Source organism: Alnus glutinosa, chromosome 9 (assembly GCF_958979055.1).
Source record: "Alnus glutinosa chromosome 9, dhAlnGlut1.1, whole genome shotgun sequence".
NCBI lineage: Eukaryota > Viridiplantae > Streptophyta > Magnoliopsida > Fagales > Betulaceae > Alnus > Alnus glutinosa.
Window position 1 is genome coordinate 25,651,154 of NC_084894.1, and position 21,595 is coordinate 25,672,748.

General features: G+C 36.4%; 3 protein-coding genes and 1 pseudogene across 7 annotated transcripts in view; 1 reads left to right on the forward strand and 3 right to left on the reverse strand.

Moving 5' to 3' along the window:
* Positions 1 to 7,311, reverse strand: part of LOC133877496 (protein NRT1/ PTR FAMILY 8.2-like) — a 31,576-nt gene extending 24,265 nt beyond the window's left edge. Inside the window, exon 1 of the mRNA XM_062315825.1 lies at positions 7,273 to 7,311. The gene's annotated coding sequence lies outside the window, so the exon portion shown is untranslated. The remainder of the gene's footprint in view (positions 1 to 7,272) is intronic.
* On the forward strand, positions 1,494 to 16,336 carry LOC133877497 (protein COFACTOR ASSEMBLY OF COMPLEX C SUBUNIT B CCB1, chloroplastic-like). Its single transcript, XM_062315826.1, has 5 exons — positions 1,494 to 1,553; positions 14,702 to 15,042; positions 15,217 to 15,341; positions 15,458 to 15,610; positions 15,686 to 16,336. Exons 2-5 carry the CDS (start codon positions 14,710 to 14,712, stop codon positions 15,870 to 15,872), a joined length of 798 nt encoding a protein of 265 aa, XP_062171810.1. The 5' UTR covers positions 1,494 to 1,553; positions 14,702 to 14,709; the 3' UTR covers positions 15,873 to 16,336.
* On the reverse strand, positions 3,179 to 7,526 carry LOC133877495 (protein NRT1/ PTR FAMILY 8.2-like). Of its 5 annotated transcripts, none has more exons than XM_062315819.1 (5): positions 7,387 to 7,526; positions 6,461 to 6,630; positions 5,907 to 6,124; positions 5,079 to 5,632; positions 3,179 to 4,251 (listed from the first exon to the last, which is right to left on the reverse strand). In XM_062315819.1, the coding sequence occupies exons 2-5, from the start codon at positions 6,588 to 6,590 to the stop codon at positions 3,417 to 3,419; spliced, it is 1,737 nt and encodes a 578-aa protein (XP_062171803.1). In that variant the 5' UTR covers positions 6,591 to 6,630; positions 7,387 to 7,526; the 3' UTR covers positions 3,179 to 3,416. The 5 variants fall into 5 exon arrangements, with proteins under 5 accessions (XP_062171803.1, XP_062171802.1, XP_062171804.1 ...); XM_062315818.1 differs by having other exon boundaries at positions 7,273 to 7,413; XM_062315820.1 differs by lacking the exon at positions 7,387 to 7,526 and adding an exon at positions 7,273 to 7,360 and having other exon boundaries at positions 6,461 to 6,614.
* Positions 16,337 to 17,980: 1,644 nt separating the features above from the next.
* LOC133876916 (protein NRT1/ PTR FAMILY 8.2-like) lies at positions 17,981 to 21,285 on the reverse strand (annotated as a pseudogene).
* Between the last annotated feature and the right edge of the window lie 310 nt (positions 21,286 to 21,595).

Consider the following 21,595-nt stretch of genomic DNA (forward strand, 5'->3'; position numbering starts at 1 on the left):
CAGCGGCTGGACTAGAGGACAGCGGTGAACAAGGTTGGGGAGCGCGTGTCGACTAGAGGACGGCGGAATTGTGCAGATCTAACCTCAAAGATTGTTGAAAAACTGAAGCACGGCCAAGTGCTTCTGTTGGCGACACGAGTAGCAGACTCTGCCCCTTTGGAACCTCTCTTGAGTGCTTTCCTGCCAACAAACAAAGACATCTAAAGAAACGCAAACCTCCATAGTCCAAAAAGACTAGAAGGACAAAAACTACCACCGAATCTAGTTCGGGGGACAAAACTCCACAGCCTTAATGGCCGAGAAACTCTAGCCTCCACTGGAACAACCCAAGGAGGAACAAAAAATCTCTATAGCCTTAGAAAGGCTAAGAGGAGAAGTAAAACCAAGAGGAGGGAGGCTAAGAACCTCCCTCCCCCAGCAAACGACGCACTATTTATGGAACCCCTCTCTTGTGGTCTCTGGAAGTCTTGAAAAGACAATTTCTTTTTCTTTTTGACTATTTGAAAACATCATTGACTACTCAACACTTCCTTCATTATGTACGAGTCCCGTTGTGGAATTTCACATCATTATTACTAAAAAAATTTAAATGTCGCATATCGGATTTGAATCGTATTGATGCATGACTATAAGACTATATAGGTCAATCGTAACCTGGCCAATATAATCAAACGTAGTTAGACTCTTCAATTTTAAAATGTTATAAGATTATATGAGTCAATCATAACCAAGGATGGAGCCAGAAAATATTTTGGGCAGGGGTCAAGCCGCCAAGACATGAATTACAATTATATTAAAATAGGGGTAGGGGTCAAAGCATGAATAAGAAAATATATTAAGATTGAAGATGAACTAAATATACAAAAACGAAATTAGCATCAATTTAGTTTTGACAAAAAAAAAAAGAAAAGAAAAAAGAAAAAGAAAAAAATACAAAATAAGTGTTTCTTAATACATTAAATTTAAGCCAAAACACCAATTAAAGTATAACCCGTTGTTTTTTTGAATCTTGAAAATTATTTTTGATTGAATCTATGCTAATTATTGCTGCAGCTCTTCTTTCGATGTACACCATTAGAGAATCCGTCGTAAACTCATATTCAATTTTGTTTTGAAGGGGCCAATGGGCCCATCATTTTTATTTAAATTTTCTAAATTTTTTTCACCCCAGTATAAGATATAATGAATAATAAAAAATTAAATATTTTCTCAAGGTAATAAATATTAAATAATGAGATTATAAAATCAAAACTAATTAATTAAAAATAATGATTAAACTTTTTTTTATAAAAAAAATTAGAAAAAATCAATCATTGAATTACCTTATAGATTTTGAAAATCCTTCTTCCTTTGGGCCTGAGGCTTGAATTGCAGATGATGGGCTTGTGCCCAGGCTATTAAGTGTTAACTATCTCAACAGGGCTCAACTACTTAGCCCATTGAGCCTTGGCTTCAGGTACGTTATCCTACTTCGCACAGCGATTTCAGTTTTAGCCACCGCTTTGACCCTGGACAACACACTGTTCTGCTTCGCGATTCTAAGCTTCAACCAGGTAATATCAATTTCCCACGTATTTTCTGAAATAATGTTGTTCCATTTTTCGATCTCGTTTTCTTTTCTTTTTTTTTAATTTCTTTTTGTAAATTTCAGTAGCTTAGTTTTTTTTTTTTTTTTTTTTGGCTCTTGGGTTTTCCGTTTGGAAAACACCTGATATGTTTGGTTGCTGAGAAAATATAGGAAAGGAAAAGAAAATCTTCAAACTTCAGAAAATTTATTTTATTGGCTCAAGGAAATCGAAATTTAAGGAAATCCAAAACTCCTGCAGATAGCATGGGAAAAATGGATATGAAGAGGCCAACTCCCATATGAAACGTTGTGTTTAATAAAGCTTTGGATGATGTAGTTTTTTATTCAGTTTGCGAATATTAGGCTCTCTCGAGTTTACCTGTTTTGGCATCTTGATATCGTTTGCGAATCATTGAGATTTGTCGGTGTGAAGCGGAAACAGAGTTGGAGTGTCGAGACAGTTCGATGAGGAAGGAGGTGGAATGGAAAAAGGATGAGTACAATTATAGGGTCTCTTTTGGGTTCAAGCCCACATGAGCATTGGATTGGACTAATCTAATGTGGGTCTAGCACACATGTGCAAGATGAGAAATGGCCTACGTTTTAGGCATTACAATATATTCGTTCGGTTGTTCCTGAGTTAGAAAGTTTAGTCCTTTACAATTGGCTGTCTGAATTGCATTCAACTTAGCAGTCCGACAAATACAGTGCCTATGGGGCCTACTTGCCTCGGATGGCCTGAAGTACAGACGGGTGGGCCTCGTAGGCGTCCTCCTATGTGAGGTCACTCAAATTATATGTAATTCGAACAACTAATTGTAGGAAATCCCGATTTTCCAAAATGGATTATGATTTTTTTTTTTTTTTGGAGGGGGGGGGGGGGGGAATACATAAAACACGCAGGGTTGTCAAGGAGGCTTTTCCACTCTCAAGAATTCATTCTAAAAGTGAGACATGGCTTCCTTAGTGCAAAATCCCATAAACAAATGCACAGCAACTTCCTTAAGGCTTAAAGAGAGTCATCGTTGTATTTGAGCTTTCTAGTTTCTTACACTTGGGCAACAGACTAGAAGTTGTACATTAGGATACAAGTTGTTTATATAACAGTTCAAATTTTTACTAACAATTTGGTTTTCTAAGATCAATTTTTTACTTCGAAATTGCATAATTTTATCAGCTATATTAAATTCTTTTTATATAATTCCTAAGACCAATGATTTAACTTTCCTGATGGCTTCACTTTGAATCAGAACTATCACCTTCTATATGTGTAGTCCGTTAGCCAAACAAAAGGAAAAGAGAAAGTGTTGTGGTGAGCTTGGTGGTTGCCTAGTACTAGCAGACAAGTGCTCTGATAGCCTAACCAATACACCAAAAGCTCAAAAGCCGATGAAACACGAATATAATAAACTTGGCCCCATTACGCTAGAACTTAAATCCCACTCCCCCACAACTGTCTGCCCAAATTGCGTGGGGATCCGGATCCATTAATTTGATCATGTTATGATGATTGATCTACTGCATGCAGGGGAATAGCAAGAAAAAAACTTATCAAAAAAAAGAACAGCAAGAAAACGCTACTGGGAACGAATGTTGGTTAGACGCTTCAGGAAGGAAAAAAGAAACTGAAAATCATTGAAGCCGCAGTAAGTATCCAGAAATAGTTCTTGATTAATGAAGAGAGAATACATTGGCTTAATTTGTATTACATTAAGGAAAACAATATAAAGAGACAATTACCTTTGAAGTAGACTTCCAACTGTTTTGCAGACATAAGGAGATGATACTCATCTCATTAAGCAGGCTGTATATACAAGTGCTTCAACCACCACTACTAGAGTGGCACCCATCATCTGAGAGTCCCCAAAGGCCTTTTATATGTGTACCATTTTGCAATGAAGAGGAAAGCTCCGAAGTTCAGGACACTCAGAACGGCCAAGAGCCAAAAGAAGTAATCAATATGACCATAATTCAGATTGTCTGGTATCCATCCAACCTTCCCGTGCCTAGTACTCACTGTGGTAACAATGGTTACAAGTAGAGAGCACAAGTAGCTCCCCAGTGCCACGATGGTTAGTTGGAGAGCAGAGCACAGACTCCTCATGGCATCAGGAGCTTGCTCGTAGAAAAACTCCAACAGCCCAATAGATGTGAAAACTTCTGCGCACCCTATGAGGAAATACTGAGGAACTTGCCAAAATATGGACATGGGCATGTGCTTAAGTTCATAGTAGTTGTGCCTTTTAACCATTCTAAGTCTTACAAGTTCCAAAACTCCTGCAGATAGCATGGAAAAAATGGATATGAAGAGGCCAATGCCCATCCTCTGGAGTTGAGTTAGGCCATTTTTATGACCTGTAAATTTTCTAGCTAATGGGACAATGTTTCGATCATAGATTGGGACCCAAAAAAGGACGCTAAGGGTGTCAAAGATTGACAGAGATGCAGGTGGGATCTCGAAGGAAGATGAACCAACGCGAATATCCATTATGGCTCCTTGCAATAGAAATAAGGTGTTTTTCTGACTGGAGACAGTGCAAAAGATGATACCTGTGGCCCATATAGGAAGCAATCGTATAATAGCTTTCAGCTCCTCAACTTGGGTAACTGTGCAAAGTCTCCATGGGTCTATTGAGCCCTTAACATGATCTGTTTGCACCAACAATGCCGCTTTGTCAAAGAAACTGAAGCAACAATATAAGGATTCAGAATAAGTCAAAAGGATCCTCTGTGAGCTGTGTTTGTTGGGTGTTATGATTTTAATTTTGTTCTAACATTTTAGCTGGAGTGTTTGTAAGGTTGAGTTTCTTGAATGGAATTATCATTCATCTAAAAAAAAGAAAAGAAAAGAAACTCTCTCTTACATTTATACAAAATCATTGCATGTGGGCTGTTATAGTTTGATTCAGAAGAATCGGATTGTTGCGAGACTTTCACGAACCATGAAAAATACTACTCATATCTGTGTTATTATTCTAAAAGGACTAGTTAAGTTACAATTGAAGTTCTCTAATATCACTTGCAAAGCCCAATATCATCTAGTAAGGAACCAATGAGGGACTTAACACCCATATAACAAATTCACAATCCATCCACAACCAACTTTCTAGCGTAGCACATGGACATGAAATCCTTTCATTTTGTTTCTCATAAAAATGGGATGGTTATTGTAATTTTAAAGCACTGAATGATTATTACATTATAGATATAGAATTTCGGATTCCTATGCTTTTATCTTTCCTTCTTCTTTCTATTTGGTTTCGGAGATAGAATGAAAAACTGAGAATTGTTCATTAAGAAATGTTACTTTGGTTGCCTAATGAATAAGGATTAAATCCTGTTAAATAAAGCATCAACTTGATTTTGCTCCTAACTCCTAAGGTTTGCAAACCCTGGTGGATGGGTGGTCCTTCTACCGTAGGATACAGCCTAAAGGTGTGGAGAACTGATTTCTTTATCCTTGCATATTGACTATCATCAATAAGCCAAGCTTTGGAGTTTAGAATATAACCTGAAATCTTTTGTATGATCAATCTTGCGGCTTCCTTTGATAGCAGATTCTGCATCCGCAGTCTCATACAAAATGGACTTGTCAGCTGGTACTTCAGCCTGGCATTTTCTCAAGGATGCCACGATCACCTGACAGATGCGTGTCGGAGGGCTACCTCCAGGTTTCAGGTTCCGATACAACCGAGTACCTGAAAAGAAAATCAATACAGCAATTGCCATGGCCACTGCAGGGATGCCAAAGCCCCATCCCCAACCCACATTGTCTTGTATCCAAACCAGCAAAGAACTAGCAATAAGAGAACCGATATTGATCGAGAAATAGAACCAATTGAAGAAAGAAGCTTTGTGTTTCTTCTCAACCTTATCAGTATCATCAAATTGATCTGCTCCATATGATGAGACACAAGGCTTAATCCCACCAGTTCCCAATGCAATCAGGTAAAGTGCTAGAAAGCACACTGCAGCTTGTGTATCTGTTGCATGGCAATTATCTTCTCCATCACATGTTGGCTTTAGGCTAGAGACTGTTGCTGACAGTGTCAAAAGTGTCATCCCCTAGGTAAAATAGAAAAAAGATTTCATCAATGAGCAAGAGCATGAAATTCAAAGACAAGCATGCTCTGAAAACTTTTGGAGAATCAGAATTATACATGATTGTTAGCCTGCATAATGTTGACGAAAGAAAGGGTGTTGAACTCAGAATGTGCTTCATCATTCATAATTTCAGATGCCCCATAATGGAGTAATGAACTTAGAATGTGCTTCATTAGTTTGACTCTTAGGTACATGACCTACCAAGTTAAAGAAGTTTCAGGTTAATCAAACTTACAATAACATAGACGATGGAGAAACAGAAAATAGTCCAATATCTTCCAAGATAGGCATCAGCCAAAAATCCCCCAATCAATGGGGTGATGTAGCATGTTCCACTCCAATCTGCTACATTTTTACTAGCAGTGGCATTTGGCTGATGGAGTCGCTTCTTAAAGTAGAGCACCAGGTTGGAGCTCATCCCATAGTATGCCAATCTTTCACAACATTCATTTCCTGTTTATGAAAGCCGAAAGTGATAAAAGTTTATTATTTCCATAACCATATTCCACTTAGTTGTACAAGTGCGATTAGGTGTACTATAACTTTTATTACTTCTTACAAATTAATGTGACAATTTACGTGATACTCACCACGTCATCTACAGTTTACACAACACTTACTACATTTACAAATTGATGTAACAATTCACGTGACACTTATTACGTCAACCATTAAAATATGAACGGTCACGTAGCATTCTACGTGACACTCATTTCCATTAAATATGTGCTTCAATACCCCCCAAGCATTTCCAAATTGTATTAGGAGATGGATTTCACAAGTACGTACCTAGAATATAAGGGCAGGCCTTCCAAGTTCCAGTTTTACTTTTATCAGCATGATTACCACGGTAATCTACCGTCCCATCTTTCGCGTACATATCATCTTCGGCAACCAGAAGATTACCAAGAAGCGCCATTCAATTGTTAGGACTGATCATAAGCTACACAACGTACAATCTGATACATAATCACAAGGTCAAGAAAATATAAAAGCAATGAAAGAAACTCTTGACGGTGTTAGAGAGATAATCACCCATGAAAGTTTGTGAGGCCTTGATATAACATGTTGAAACACCACTCTAACCCGAAAGCGTAAGGTTTGGATCTCCTTTTTTGATATTTTTATATTCAATATGGGAGAGCGGAAAGGATGAATCTCCTTATGTTATATTCATTTCTTTTTGTGATACTGTTCAGTGTGAGAGTAAATACTCATTTTTTTTTTTTTGGAGTAATGCTATGCACTGCATTTTTATTTCACTTTGCTAACGCTAACTGGCAAGTGACTCTTAGATTATATATATATATATATGGTTGATTTGCAAGTCTACGTAGCAAAGTGAGATAAAAGCATGGTGTATAGCATTTATTTATTTGTTTTTAATCTAAATACGCACATATTTATACTCTGACAGTTAATGGGACTAAAAATTACTGACCAAATTTCATGACATAGAGACAGATTATTCATTTGTTCTTTCTTTATATAATGGAAATTATGCTTCTTCTGTAACTAATCTATAGGAGCAGAAGTTCAACAGTGAAAAACACACCACAGGCACAAAAAAGAACATAGTAGGTTGAGGGGAAAACATCAACCTGGTGATTCACAGTTCATTATATGTATCCAGACAAACAGTAGCCGTCTCAAGAACAGAAGAAGAGAAGTAGAGCGAGAGAGAGAGAGAGAGAGGAATTTGCTCATATACACACCACAGACACTACAATTCAGGATGACGATCAAAGCCACATGACGTGGAGTTATGGGCACAAAGTATTATCTAGATAATACTCTCTGATGGTCTGATCTTTTGTGCTTTTCTTCTGTGGCTGCCATTCTTTCAAACTAGAACTCATCACTCATCAGTCACTCATGAAAGTCAACAATGGGGGATAGCAAAACCCAATAGTCTCTCGTTACTGCAGAAGTAGCCGAAATTTTAAGATGGATCTTTTGTTCTGACTTGAAAATAAGGAAATTAAGGGGAGGTCATCATAAATTAAGGATCTTTTGGCTCGGAAGTTGCTGTTTGCTTCTTCCAGTTATTGTGTTTTCTTTTTTCGGTTTTTGTTACTTTTGTTTATTTTTTTTTTAAGCTTGTTTGTGAACTTCTACCAAAAAAGAAAATAAAAATCTATGCACAATTGATAGAAAAAGAAAAAGAAAAAGAAAAAAATCTATGCTAATGATTTCTCAGTACAACTCGCGGCCCATTTGAAAAGTATAATCGGCTGTTAATGGGTTTTTAAGCGTGCTTTTCTTTTCTTTTTCTTTTTTTTAATGAATACAAAATCATTTTTTTTAATGAATACAAAATCTTCCGCTCAACATTTTACACAATCAAATAGATCATCTCACATTTAGTTCAATGCTAAATTGTCTCTTTGGTGTTTCGAAAGAGTTTCTGTCCTTTTATGCACAACAATTAAATAAATTTTTGCCTCTTTTGCTCTCGAAAGTCGAAAAAATACTTCCAAAACTAGCCTCAAAATCCGAATAAATCACACAAACAAAAAAAAAATAAATCAAATGAACTAAAACATAAGACCATTGAATGGCGGCATTGATTTTAGTTTAATCTATATATACTAAAACATGTTAAAAAATTTGTTCCCGTAGGAGCAGTTTAAAATGAAAAAAAAGTATAAGGAAAAAAAAATAGTAAAATGAAAACCTAGATTCTGATTATTAAAGTATTAATAGAAAATTAGCAGCAATTTCTAATATTGTTGGTGTGATACTTATTATATTTCAATGCAAATAAAATACATATATTTCTGAACATCCGAAAAAAATTCAAAGAAAAAGAAACAAAATATTATTTTTTTTAATACAAAATTTTTCACTCAACATTTAATGCAATCAAATAAAGTCTCTCACATTAGGTTTAAAGCTTAATTATCAAATATTTGATGTTTTCAAAAAAAATAAAATAAAATAAAATTGCCTTTTCTACACAACAATCAAATAAATCCACGTATACCATACAAATTCATATTGTGAATAGCTGACCCTAAATTTCACCCTTCAGAAAACAGATTTGAGAGGAGGAGAGAGCAGATCTGCTCCCTCCTCCTCTCTTTCCATTTCTACTTCTCACTCTTATCCTCTCCCCCTCATTCTGATTTTGTCTTTTGTTTGTAGGTCTCCGACCAAATCAGCATTTTTTGTCTCTCCGCTATGCATCCGTCCATCTACCTCCATGTTGTGCCCTTCATCTCCTCCCTGGCTACCGCTGTTGTTTGTTGGTTGTGTTTTTCTTTGAATAAGAGTGTTATTTTCTTTAGATCTGTCATCATAGGCGATCTATGGGATAAAGATTTGTAACGACCCACCCCCAATGACACAATATTGTCCGCTTTTGACTCCCTAAACCAGACTTCTCAGGAGGTCACCCATTTTGGGATTGCTATCGCAGAAGCACGCTTAACTGCGGAGTTCTGATAGGTTCATAGCCATTACGGTTTTAAAATGCGTTGTGTCATAAATGATGCATTTATATATATAAGCACATCCTCATTTCCAAGCGATGTGAAACGTCACAATCATTCCCTCTTTGGACCTAGCGTCTCCGCTGGCGTCCCTCATTGGCTTGTGCACGCTCCCACCATCTCAGGTTGGACAATGGCTCTGATACCATTTATAACGACCCACCTCCAATGACACAATATTGTCCACTTTTGGCTCCCCAAACCAAACTTCCCAGGAGGTCACCCATCCTGAGATTGCTCTCGCAGAAGCACACTTAACTACAGAGTTCTGATAGGTTCATGACCATCACGGCTTTAAAACGCGTTGTGTCATAAATGATGCATTTATACATATAAGTACATCCTCATTCCCAGGCGATATGGGACATCACAAGATTAGTCAGGTGTAAGGAGTTATTTCTCATGGTTTGGATAATTCAGAGTAACGGGTTATCTCTTACGATCGGTTTAAATAAATTTTTTTAGGATAAATGACTACCCTTGTCTTAGATCTTGTTTGCTCAAAGTAGATCTGCTATTTAACTATTTTTGTACATGGGTTAGCGGAAGATGAAAGTCATAGATATCACTTTATTGTAATAATTTTGTTTGTATTTATGACTATGTAATCTCATATCACGTGACTATGATTTTGCAGAACTTTATACTTTGTGATGTAAGAGCTTTTTGCTCGTGATTTTTTATAAATGAAATACTCATATCTTTTATTAAAAAAAAAAAATCAAAAAAATCATTTTACATCTAGTTCAATCAAAAGATTCTCTCAAATTCTTTTTCGACCTAACAATCAATTCAATTTTGGCATTCTTTTGCTTTTAGAAGTAGAAAAATCATTTTAAAAAAAAATGATTGAAAATCTGAGTAAATCACACAAACGAAGAAAAAAAAATCCCATAAAACATTCAAATGAAGAACAAATCAACCAAAATTTTTTCCAAACAAAACAGATACTAATGGTAGATATTATATTTTTTTTTTATAATTTTTTTTTTTACTAATAAGTAGTGCTAAAAACTAGATTTTTATTTTATAATTGTTCCACAATATTGATATGGCCGTCACAATCAATTTTTAGATTCGTCATAAAAAAAAAATGTGATAAGTGTCAAATAAAAATGTGATCTATAGCATTATTTATACTATTTTTCCTACACTTATACCTCTTGAAGAAGACATAATTAAATTTCTCATAAAAAAAAAAAAAAAAGGAAAGAAAGAAAGAAGAAAGAACTAGGCTTGGCAGTTCAGGTTCACGGGGCGGGTTCGTGTCAACCCGACTGACCCGATTGCATAAACGGGTTTAACACGAACACGACCCGATTATTAATCGGGTTAAAATCTGTGAGCCGAACACGACCCGATTGTAAACCGGGTTACTCGACACGAACTTGATTGACACGTTTATTTCCTTTGAAGAAGAAGATAAAGCTGAAGCAGAAAAAGCCACTTCTTTACCACCCCCTTCGGTCACCGAAAAAAACCCTCTTCAAAAAACCGAGACTTTGGTCCCTGAACCTCAATCGTCATCATCAATTTTAACTTCAGAGAAAAGATAAAGCAACATATAGAGAGAGAGTGAGAGAGATTGCTGAGAATAATGATGTTGTATATATGAACCTATTTAACATACAAACAAAGCATTGGAGATTTGAGGTTATCGTTAGCTCCATCTTCATAACCCAAACAAAACATTGTTACAAATCATTGAAATCCATCGCTCCTCATGAGGATCTGAGGCAATTTGTAAACAATAAAATGTAAAAGAAAAAGAGGGGATTTTTAAAATTCTTAAAAAATAATCATAAAAAAGTTCTTATATTCATAAATTCTCAGATGGCTAATGAAAAAAAAAAATTGCTCTGATAAGAGTTGTGAAATGGTCAATGACTCGTCCGTATGGACTGTATCCGGGTTTGATTCGGATAACCCGTCTCCGGGGCCACCCCAAGCACGAGCGTGAAGCCAATGGAAGACTTGGCTCTGAAGAGTGAAGGCCGCCACCAAGCCCAGATTCAAGCCTGCCTCGTCCCAGTTGTTGGCCGCAAGATTGTCGGCAGCGACAAAGCGGCCGATATCCGAGACCGATAACAAGGATTTGTCCAAGAGGGCCAAGAAGAACTAAAGAAGGAGCCGGAGCCAAGCGATGTGTGTTGCGTGCGGTTAGGGGATGCTAGGTTTTCTACTTTTCTTTTGAAGTTACAATATTTTTTTTTTTAAAAGAAAAAAAAAAAAAAAAGGGTCATAATAGAGTTAGCGGGTCAACCCGCAGGTTGACCCGCTAGACACAAATATAATCATGTCATAATCGGGTTGACCCGATTATGACTCGAACTCGATTATGCCAAACTCAAATCTTAACCCTGTATTTTCATGTCGAATTCGTGTCGAGTTCGCGGGTTGTATCAAAAATTACCAACCTTAGAGAGAATATTTGTTAAAATTGAAAATAAAAGAATAATATCACACACGTGACACCACGAGGGTTTCCATGTCGCGGTTTCGAAAATATTACCCCAATTTATGGGCCAACTCAAGGTAGTCTTTGGAACTTTTCTTTATTTTCTTCTAATTATCTTTGGAACTTATTTAAATGTTTTATCTCTGGGAGCACCAAAAAGACAAATGCAACTTAAAAAAGAAAAAAAAAAAGGAGGGGACAAATGCAAATGAGTAATTGAAAAGACAATTTCTTTTTGACTATTTGAATACATCATTGACAACTCAACACTTCCTTTATTATGTCCGAGTCCGGTTGTGGAATTTCACATCATTATTACTAAATATTTTTAAATGTCGCGTATCGTATTCAAATTATGTTGATTTACGACTATAAAATTACATAGGTCAATCGTAACCTGATCAATATAATCAAATGTAGTTAGATTCTTCAATTCTGACATGTTATAAGATTATATAGATTAATCATAACCAGTGACGGAATCAGAAAGTATTTTGGGCAGAGGTCAAGCCGCCATGACATGAATTACAAATGTATTAAAATAGGGGCAGGGGTCAAAGTATGAATAAGAAATATATGAAGATTGAAGATGAAATAAATATATAAAAACGAAATTAGCATCAATTTAGTTTTGATAAAAAAAAAATAAACAAATAAATAAACAAAAGAAAATATACAAAATAAGTGTTTCTTAATACATCAAATTTCAACCAAAACACCTATCAAAATGAAACCATTATTTTTTTGAATCCTGAAAATCATAATTGAATCCATGCTAAATATTGCAGCAACTCCTCTTTTGATGTACATCATTAGAGAATCCGTCGTAAATTCATCTTCAATTTTGTTGCGAAGGGCCAATGGGCCCATCATTTTTAATTAAATGTTCTAAATTTTTTTCACCCCAGTATAAGATATAATGAATAATGAAAAAAATTAAATATTTGTCTCACGGTAACAAATAATGAGATTATAAAATCAAAACTAATTAATTAAAAATAATGATTAAAATTTTTTATAAAAAACAAAAAATTAGAAAAAATCAATCATAGAATTACCTTATAGATTTTGAAAATCCTTCTGACTTTGGGCCTGAGGCTTGAATTGCGGATGATGGGCTTGTGCCCAGGCTGTTACGTATTAACTATCTCAACAGGGCTCAACTACTAAGCCCATTGAGTCTAGGGGTGGGCAAATTATTCACCTACCGACCGCTTACCGTACCGTACCAAACCGACTACCGACTAATTTCGGTTCGGTAGTCGGTATAAAATTTTATTCCGAAAGCCAGATCGGCAACCAAACCTAATCGTCTTTTAAGCGGCAACCGAACCGCATTTTAAGAGGTAACCGAACAAAACTGAACCGCCTTCTATTCTGACCGATTAACCGAACCGACATAAAACGAAACAACGTCGTTTTAGTAAGAATGACACGTTTGATCTTTTTTTTTTTTTTTTTTTTTTTTTTTTTTTTTTTCCTTTAAAAAAATCAAAACGACGTCATTTCATTACCCATTTTAACCGAATGTTAACCGATTTAACCGACTGCCTATTAATCGCTTTACCGACTTAACCGACCGCCTATTAACCGTTTTACAGACTTAACCAACCTAACCGAAATAAATTCACCGACTGCATTTCGACAAAAGTCGGTCAACCGACCGAATTAGCCGACTTAACCGCCTACCAAACCGATGCCCACCCCTAATTGAGCCTTGGCTTTAGGTACGTTATCCTACTTCGCACAGCGATTTCAATTTAGCCACTGCTTTGATCCCGGAGAACACACTGTTCTGCTTCACGAATCTATGCTTCAACCATGTAATATCAATTTCCCATCATATTTTCTAAAATAATGTTGTTCGATTTCGATCTCGTTTTTATTTTTTATTTACTTTTTATTTCTTTTTGAAAATTTCAGTTAGCTAAGGTTTTTTTTTTGCTCTTGGGTTTTCCGTTTGGAAAACACCTGATATGTTTGGTTGCTGAGAAAATATAGGAAAGGAAAAGAAAATCCTCAAACTTCAGAAAATTTATTTTATTGGCTCAAGGAAATCGAAATTTTGACTCATCTGAACCTAATAACCCTATTGACTTTGTTAAGATGAAGTTCCCATATTTCTGGGAAATCAGATAAACATCGAGCTCTATGTTGCTCGATTACATATCTTTCTTTTTCAAAATTTTCTTAGCAGACAAAATGATACTTTGTTTGTTGGAAAGGGGAATAGGCTAAAAAAATATATATATTTTTTTCAGATTGTTTTTTTTTATCCTTCTATTTTTATTTTTATTTTTCAAGAAATTGGGTACCGCCCCTCTTCCATCACTGATCATAACTTAATTCATTTAATTAAATGGATTAGACATTTCAATCCTACCCTATTAATTTCAAATTAAATTTATAAATTGCGTAAAAAATTGTCAACAGTACATATATGAGAAAAATATATTGAACATAAACAATAAGTTAGATGTGAGAAAAGCCGGGGGGAAAAAAAAAAAAAGTGGCTGAAACTTGTTTCATAAAGAAAGAAGAAAAAGAAAAAGAGTGCCTTTGTGATGCTTATTTCATAAATTAAAAGTGCTTTTGTGATGCTTATTTGTTACTGGACTATTTGTTGACTTAGGTGTTAGATCTGCCCTCTTCTATTTGTGAGTTGCGCTGTAAATGTAAAGAGTGGCTCATTATTGTCCCTGTAACAATTTGTATTGTTTAGGTTGATGTTTCAAGTCAGATTTATCTGGTTTAGGGTACTGGGGTCTTGTACCTCTTGTTTTTGTCCTTGTCTTGAGACTTTATTTATTAATATATGATGGCATATGCTATTTTGTTAAAAAAAAAAGAAAAAAAAAAAAGAAAAAGAAAAAGAAGTCATTATCATCAATGTTTCTCTACGTAACAAGAAGAAAAGAAAAAACTTAAAAAAGAAAAAAGAAAAAGGAGCGGCGGTACACGGTACAGGTACTGGTGAAATGGGCGTGTTATATCTAGACCATTCAATTGACCGAGCATCACAGAGTTAGTGGTTATCTCACTGAAACATAGCTGATCCTCTTGTTTTTTTTCTCTCAGCGAGACCGATGGCAGCTAAGATATTATCCCCACATCCCCACCCTCTTACTTCTCTCTATCTTCCTGCCTCCAAGTTCAACAACAACAGGGGCTTCACCCACCAGAAACCATGGCCTGGACAGGCTCGGAACCCCACCAAAGCCAAGAGGGTGGCGGTGTGTGTCTCCCTCCAGGATGTCTTATCTTCTGCTGCTCTTGGGGAACACCACAATTCATCTTCGCTCATCCTTCTTGCAGAGAGCACGGGTTATTCTTTGGCTAGCTACTATACTTCATTGGGTCTCTTTGTAATCTCAGTTCCTGGCCTATGGTCCCTCATCAAGCGCTCTGTTAAGTCCAAGGTTCATTCTCGTCACTTTCCCCAATTCTTTTCTTGTTTCTTTCTCTAATTTCCCTTGAAATGGTCAGGAATTTGATTTGTTCTTAACATTAACTGCTAGAGGCACGTTTATAAATGAAGGGGAAAGAGTTTCGGTGGTTATCTTCTCACTAATTTAATTGGGATGCCATATCAGATTGTGCAGAAGACGTTTATAGGTGAAGGAGAAGGGAAAAAGGCACCTAATCAGGTCGCAGGGGAAATCCTATCTTTCTTCACCCGCAACAATTTTGTGGTGACTGATAGAGGAGAGACCATTACGTAAGCCACCACCATGACCATCCTCCTCCAGAGTCCAAAAATCATTGTTGTTGTTTTTGTGAAGTTGTATAAAATTAACATATGATTCTTTCTTTTCTTTTTTTATTTGATTGAAGATTTGAAGGCATGATGGTTCCAAGCAGAGGTCAAGCAGCACTGCTCACTTTCTGCACCTGCATCAGCCTGGGAAGCGTGGCCCTTGTTCTTACAATAACTGTACCAGATTTTGGCAATAATTGGTTCTGGCTCACGGTCCTAAGCCCATTGGCGTAAGTGTCCTGTGATTAGTTATCCAGGTAACATATGTAATCTGAAATACTAACACTTATAAGAATGGAACACAGAGGAGCTTATTACTGGAAACGAGCATCAAGAAAGGAGCAGATCAAGGTTAAATTGGTGGTTGCAAATGATGGGACCCTTTCAGAGATCACAGTTCAAGGGGATGACCAGCAAGTAGAGCAATTGAGGAAGGAGCTTCAGTTAAGTGAAAAGGGCATGGTGTATGTCAAGGGACTCTTCGAGAGGTGATCAAGGTTTCAATTTTCAAATGAGAGAGAGAGAGAGAGAGAGAGGCAGAGAAGACGCATATGAGAGAAAGAAGACGGGGAAGAGAGGGAGAGAGAGAGGAGAAGATGCAGAGACAAATGAGAAAGAAGGAAGACGGAGAAGAGAGAGAGAATGAGAGATTGAGAGAAGAGACATTTTTTTTGGAATTAAAAAAATATTATTTTAATGATATATGGAAGATTAAGAGAATTTATTGTGGAGTATATTTGATTAGGAAAGTAAAAAATAGTTTTATTACTTAAATTTAGAAAAAATAGTTAGATATCTATCGCTAGCGGTCTTAATACTGCTAATGGCCGTGTTAAACCTGCAGGCCTGAAATCAAGCAGGAGGAACCGCGAGGAGTAGTCTATATTTGGTATTCTCTATTTGTTCCATGTTCTTATGCTTGCAATTTAAAAATAAATATTTGTCTACATTTTCAACTGACACCTTTCAAATCATACATTTTTTGTTATTTGATTTTAAATCACACTTATATGAACTCAAAGGCAGTCTAAATATACATAAATTAATATCATTAATCAAGACAATTAAGAGTCAAGACACGAAATAAAAATAAATTAATTAATTGAATGAACTTCCCGTTATTTAAAAAAGACAGAGAGGGGCTCCGATCCTTCCGTTCCACTTCTCCTTAGGAGGAGCCGTTCAATTTTGGAAGTGGAAGGCACCAGATGGCCCTTCCGTTCCACTTCTCTTCCATGGCTTCTTTAGAACTTTATTCTTAAAATAATCAATACTAATTAATAATTATCACTTGAGGCTTGAGCTCGATCATCATCTTCCAGCTATAAACAAGAAAAGAAAACCCTCCCTCTTCTCATCTTTATCTTCTATCTTAATTAATTTCATTGTGGTTTATTATTACTATATTATCTCTTATATATTCTAGAGAGTGAATTGTGTAAAAGTTCATGAACTTTATTCTCAAAAGACGCCTTGAAAGATGAGAGATACTTATGACTTATAAAGTTCACAAAACAATGATCTTTTGACAATGTGAGACACTTTGACATGCTTGCTGTAGCATTATGGTCAAACACGTAGACCAATAGGGGGGAGTTGCCCAACAAAATCTAATGAACCCGCTTTGATACTATGTGAAAAGTTCATAGGCCCATTGACACTCTTAAAAGATGTCTTGAGAGATGAGAGGATGCCATGGCTTATAAAGTGTTTAGGTGAAAAAAATCTTAACAATGTGGGACACTTTAACAGATTGAACAAGTTTCTCTTTTATATATATATATATATATGGAGGAGCTTCATTCAATTTCTCCAGTTATAGCCAAGAGGCTATGGAATGTGTTGATGATCAGCTTCTTCATGATAAGGAAGGGACTAATATCAAAGAGGAAGTTGATCATGGACATGAATTAATTTGATGATGACGAGAGGGAAGCTGCTCAGAAAATCATTAAGCAACCTCATTAATTCCCACCATCACCATCTCTCTAAGAACGCCGCGTGCACGTGCTGCCTCCGGCATACAGGAATACGAATTCTCTTGCAGCAACAGCCCTGCTCCTGTTTTAACAGTAGGCCCATTCTGATTTACTTTCATTTTTGCTCAATATATCCATATATCTGAAATTGTGATTCTCTCATATCGATCATTTTTGCTCAATGTTGGCTAGAACGGCTTCAGGAAAAAGCTGGAAATCATTGAGGGTGCAGTAAGTGCTCAGAAATTGTTCTTGTGGTACATCGATATATGAAGAGAGAAAACATTGGCTTAATTTATACTCTAGTTCACTTTCTTTTTTCACCCTATTTGATTTTTGTTTTGCATTATCCAATGAAGACAAAATACAGAGACTGTTTTATATGAAGTAGACTTCAAACTGTGTTCCTGACATAAGGAGATGATAATTATTAAGCAGGCTGTATATACAAGGTGCTTCAACCACCAGAGCAACCCATGATTTGAGATCGAGTAATGCTAGATATTATATTTTTATCCTATAATTATCCAATAATTTGGCACAAGATCCAATGGTTGATTTAGAGTGACACGTCAATATTATTGGACAATTGTAAGATAGAAATATATTTAGTATTTAGCATTACTCTTTGAGATCAGTCCCGGCCACAGGCCTTTTATATGTGTACCATTTTGCAACGAAGAGAAAAGCTCCCAAGTTCAGCACACTCAGCACAGCCAAGAGCCAAAAGAAGTAATCAATATGACCATAATTCAGATTGTCTGGTATCCATCCGAGCTTCCCGTGCCTTGTACTCACTGTGGTAACAATGGTTACCAGCAGAGAGCTCAAGTAGCTGCCCAGTGCTACTGTGGTCAGTGAGAGAGCAGAGCAAAGACTCCTCATGGCATCAGGTGCTTGCTCGTAAAAAAACTCCAGCTGCCCAATGAATAAACTTCTGCACACCCAATGATGAAATACTGAGGAAATTGCCAAAAAAATGGACATGGGCATGCTCTTAAGTTCGTAGTAGTTGTGTTTTCTAACCATTCGGAGTCTTACAAGTTCCAAAATTCCTGCAGATAGCATGGAAAAGATGGATATGAAGAGGCCAATGCCCATCCTCTGGAGTTGAGTGAGGCCATTTTTGTGTCCTGTGAATTTTCTAGCAAATGGAACAATGATTCGATCATAGACAGGGACCCAGAAAATGACACTAATGGTGTCGACGACTGACATAGATGCAGACGAGATCTTAAAGCTAGAGGAACCAAACTGACGATCCATGGTGTCGCCTTGCAACAGAAATAAGGTGCTCATCTGATTGTAGACAGTGGCAAAGATGATGCCTGTGACCCATATAGGAAGCAAGCGTATGATAGCTTTCAGCTCCTCAACTTGGGTAACTGTGCATAGTCTCCATGGATCTTTCGAGTTCTTTACATGATCTGTTTGTGCCTCTACTGCCGCTTTGTCAAAGAAGCTGAAGAATACAACATTACATTGTAAGGAGATAGAACAAGCCAGGGAATGCCAAGGAAAATGCAAACAGATCCAACAAAAGAAAGAAGACTATGTCTTACATTTATACCAAAGCTGTTAGATCAGAAATGGAGAACATGAAATGAAATGCTATTAGGGTGCGTTACTAATTATTTGTCCCTACCAAATTTGATGAATTGGTATGCAAATGGTTAAATGAATTGCTCTTTTTCCTCTTCTTTTTGTTTTTCCTATGTGAGACTCTTCTTTTAAGGCTTTTTAAAACCTTCAATTTAAAACATTCTCAAAACACAAACCATATATATATATATATACAGATTTTGAAAATTCTTTTACAACAGCATTTTGAACCATTATAGTTTGGCATGCAAGAATTGGATTGTGTGGGTGGAATTTGTAAATTTTATGTACATGAAATCCTATGACAAAGCCATGAAGGGTAGGAGTACAAATTCCTTTGTCCTTGCATATTAACTCTCATCAATAATTCAAAATTTCCAGTTTAAAGTATTAAAATATTAATTAAATGATTAAATTCACTCATTCGCTTAATCTTGTGGGATAAATGATGATTTAACATGACATTAGAGCCATATATATGACTTTGAACCCTGACGATCCATAATGTACCCTCCAATTCAATTAAATACTCTACTTGTTGGGCTTCACTTACTAATTAAATGATTAATTTAACTCATTCCTATCATCTTAAACTTTTGAAATAAGTAGTGATTTAACATAAACTTACCTGAAATCTTTTGTGAGATCAAGCTTGCGGCTTCCTTTGATAGCAGATTCTGCATCAGCAGTCTCATACAAAAGGGACTTGTCATCAGGTACTTCAACCTGATACTTTCTCACCGATGCCACGACCACCTGACAGATACGTGTCAAAGGGCTGCCTCCAGGTTTCTGGTTCCGATACAACTGAGTACCCGAAAAGAAGCTCAATACAGCAACTCCCATGGCCACCGCAGGGATCCCAAAGCCCCATCCCCAACCCACATTGTCTTGTATCCAGACCAGCACAGAAGAAGCAATGAGAGCACCAATATTGATTGAAAAAAAGAACAAATTGAAGAAGGAACCTTTGTGTTTTTTCTCAACCTCATCCATATCATCAAACTGGTCTGCTCCGTACGATGAGACACAAGGCTTAATCCCACCAGTGCCCAGTGCGATGAGGTAAAGTGCTAGAAAGCACATTGTAGATTGTGTATCTGTTGCATGGCAGTTATCTTCTCCATAACATGTTGGCTTTAGGCCAGGGACTGATGCTGACAGTGTTAAAAGAGTCATCCCCCAAGTAAAATAGAAAGAAGATTTCATCATTTAGGGAGCAAGAACATGCATGTGACAAACTCTGGTCAAACTTTTGGAGAATCCGAAGTACATGATTGTAAGCCTGGATGGATCAGTTGATGAAAGAAGGGGTATTTGGAAATCAAGTGGGGGAAGAAAATAACAATCTTCTTTAGTGTTTTCCTTAGCCATTTGGATATGTTTCTTAATCAAGTGTTATCACGAGCCATTTGAAAAAAAATTGGCAGTTTGAAAACATGAAAAAAAAAAACTACATTTGGAAACAACAGGCAAAATGGAGCATTTTTAAAAACACTTGATTTAAGGCCCAATTGACATAACATTCTTTTACGTAAGTTACTAAACGTTTACCTGCATTTTGAAATCGTTGTTTTTTGAAACCGCTAAATAAACCGAAACTCAAGTATATAATTAAGCTACCAAGTTAAAGAAGATTCAGGTTAACCAAACTTACAATAACATAGACGATGGAGAAACAGAAAATAGTCCAATATCTTCCAAGATAGGCATCAGCCAAAAATGCCCCAATCAACGGGGTGATGTAGCATGTTCCACTCCAATCTGCTACATTTTTACTAGCAGTGGCACTTTGCTGATGGAGTCGCTTCTTAAAGTAAAGCACCAGGTTGGAGTTCATCCCATAGTATGCCAATCTTTCACAACATTCATTTCCTGTTTATGAAAGCCGAAAGTGAATTATTTCCGTAACCAGATTCCACTTAGTTGTACAAGTGCGATTAGGTGTAATATAACTTCTATTACAAGTTTCTTACAAATTGATGTGACGATTTACGTGATACTCACTACGTCATTTACAGTTTACATAACATTTACCGCATTTATAAATTGATGTAACAATTCACATGACACTTATTACGTCAACCACTAAAATATGAACAATCACGTGGGATTTCACGTGACACTCATTTTCATTAAATACGTGCTTCAATACCGCCCGAGCATTTCCAAATTGTATTAGGAGATGGATTACACAAGTACCAATGTACCACTGTACCTAGAATATAAGTGCAGGCCTTCCAGGTTCCAGTTTTGCTTTTATCTACCGGATTTCCTCTGTAATCTACCGTCCCATCTTTCATGTAAGTATCATCTTCTGCCATGGTTTTTTGGAAACTTCTTGTGTTTGCTTGCTCTTTCTAGGGGATTTACTCAAAAATTGATCAACTCAGAGCTTGAGGCTGAGCTAATAACGCACTAAACAAGAACCATAAAGTCCATTAATTTTCTCACATATATGATAAATTATGCCACTATTATGGTATATTATGTTCATTTCAACAAAATTCCTATTCACAGTTCATTATAAAACGTGGCACTTCAATTCACAGTTCATTATATGTATTTAGAAAAACAGTACATGCCTCAAGAACATAAGAAGAACAGTAGAGAGAGAGAGAGAGTTTGCCCATA

What these genes read in the sequence shown, in the direction of transcription:
- LOC133877495 (XM_062315819.1), bottom strand. Translation starts at nt 6,590, where the DNA reads ATGGCGCTTCTTGGTAATCTTCTGGTTGCCGAAGATGATATGTACGCG. An exon ending in GGCCTGCCCTTATATTCTAG is followed by an intron (nt 6,125 to 6,460) that starts GTACGTACTTGT and finishes TTTCATAAACAG; the next exon opens with GAAATGAATGTTGTGAAAGA. An exon ending in GATCATACAAAAGATTTCAG is followed by an intron (nt 4,252 to 5,078) that starts GTTATATTCTAA and finishes TTGTTGCTTCAG; the next exon opens with TTTCTTTGACAAAGCGGCAT.
- LOC133877497 (XM_062315826.1), top strand. Translation starts at nt 14,710, where the DNA reads ATGGCAGCTAAGATATTATCCCCACATCCCCACCCTCTTACTTCTCTC. An exon ending in AGCGCTCTGTTAAGTCCAAG is followed by an intron (nt 15,043 to 15,216) that starts GTTCATTCTCGT and finishes ATGCCATATCAG; the next exon opens with ATTGTGCAGAAGACGTTTAT. An exon ending in ACGGTCCTAAGCCCATTGGC is followed by an intron (nt 15,611 to 15,685) that starts GTAAGTGTCCTG and finishes AATGGAACACAG; the next exon opens with AGGAGCTTATTACTGGAAAC.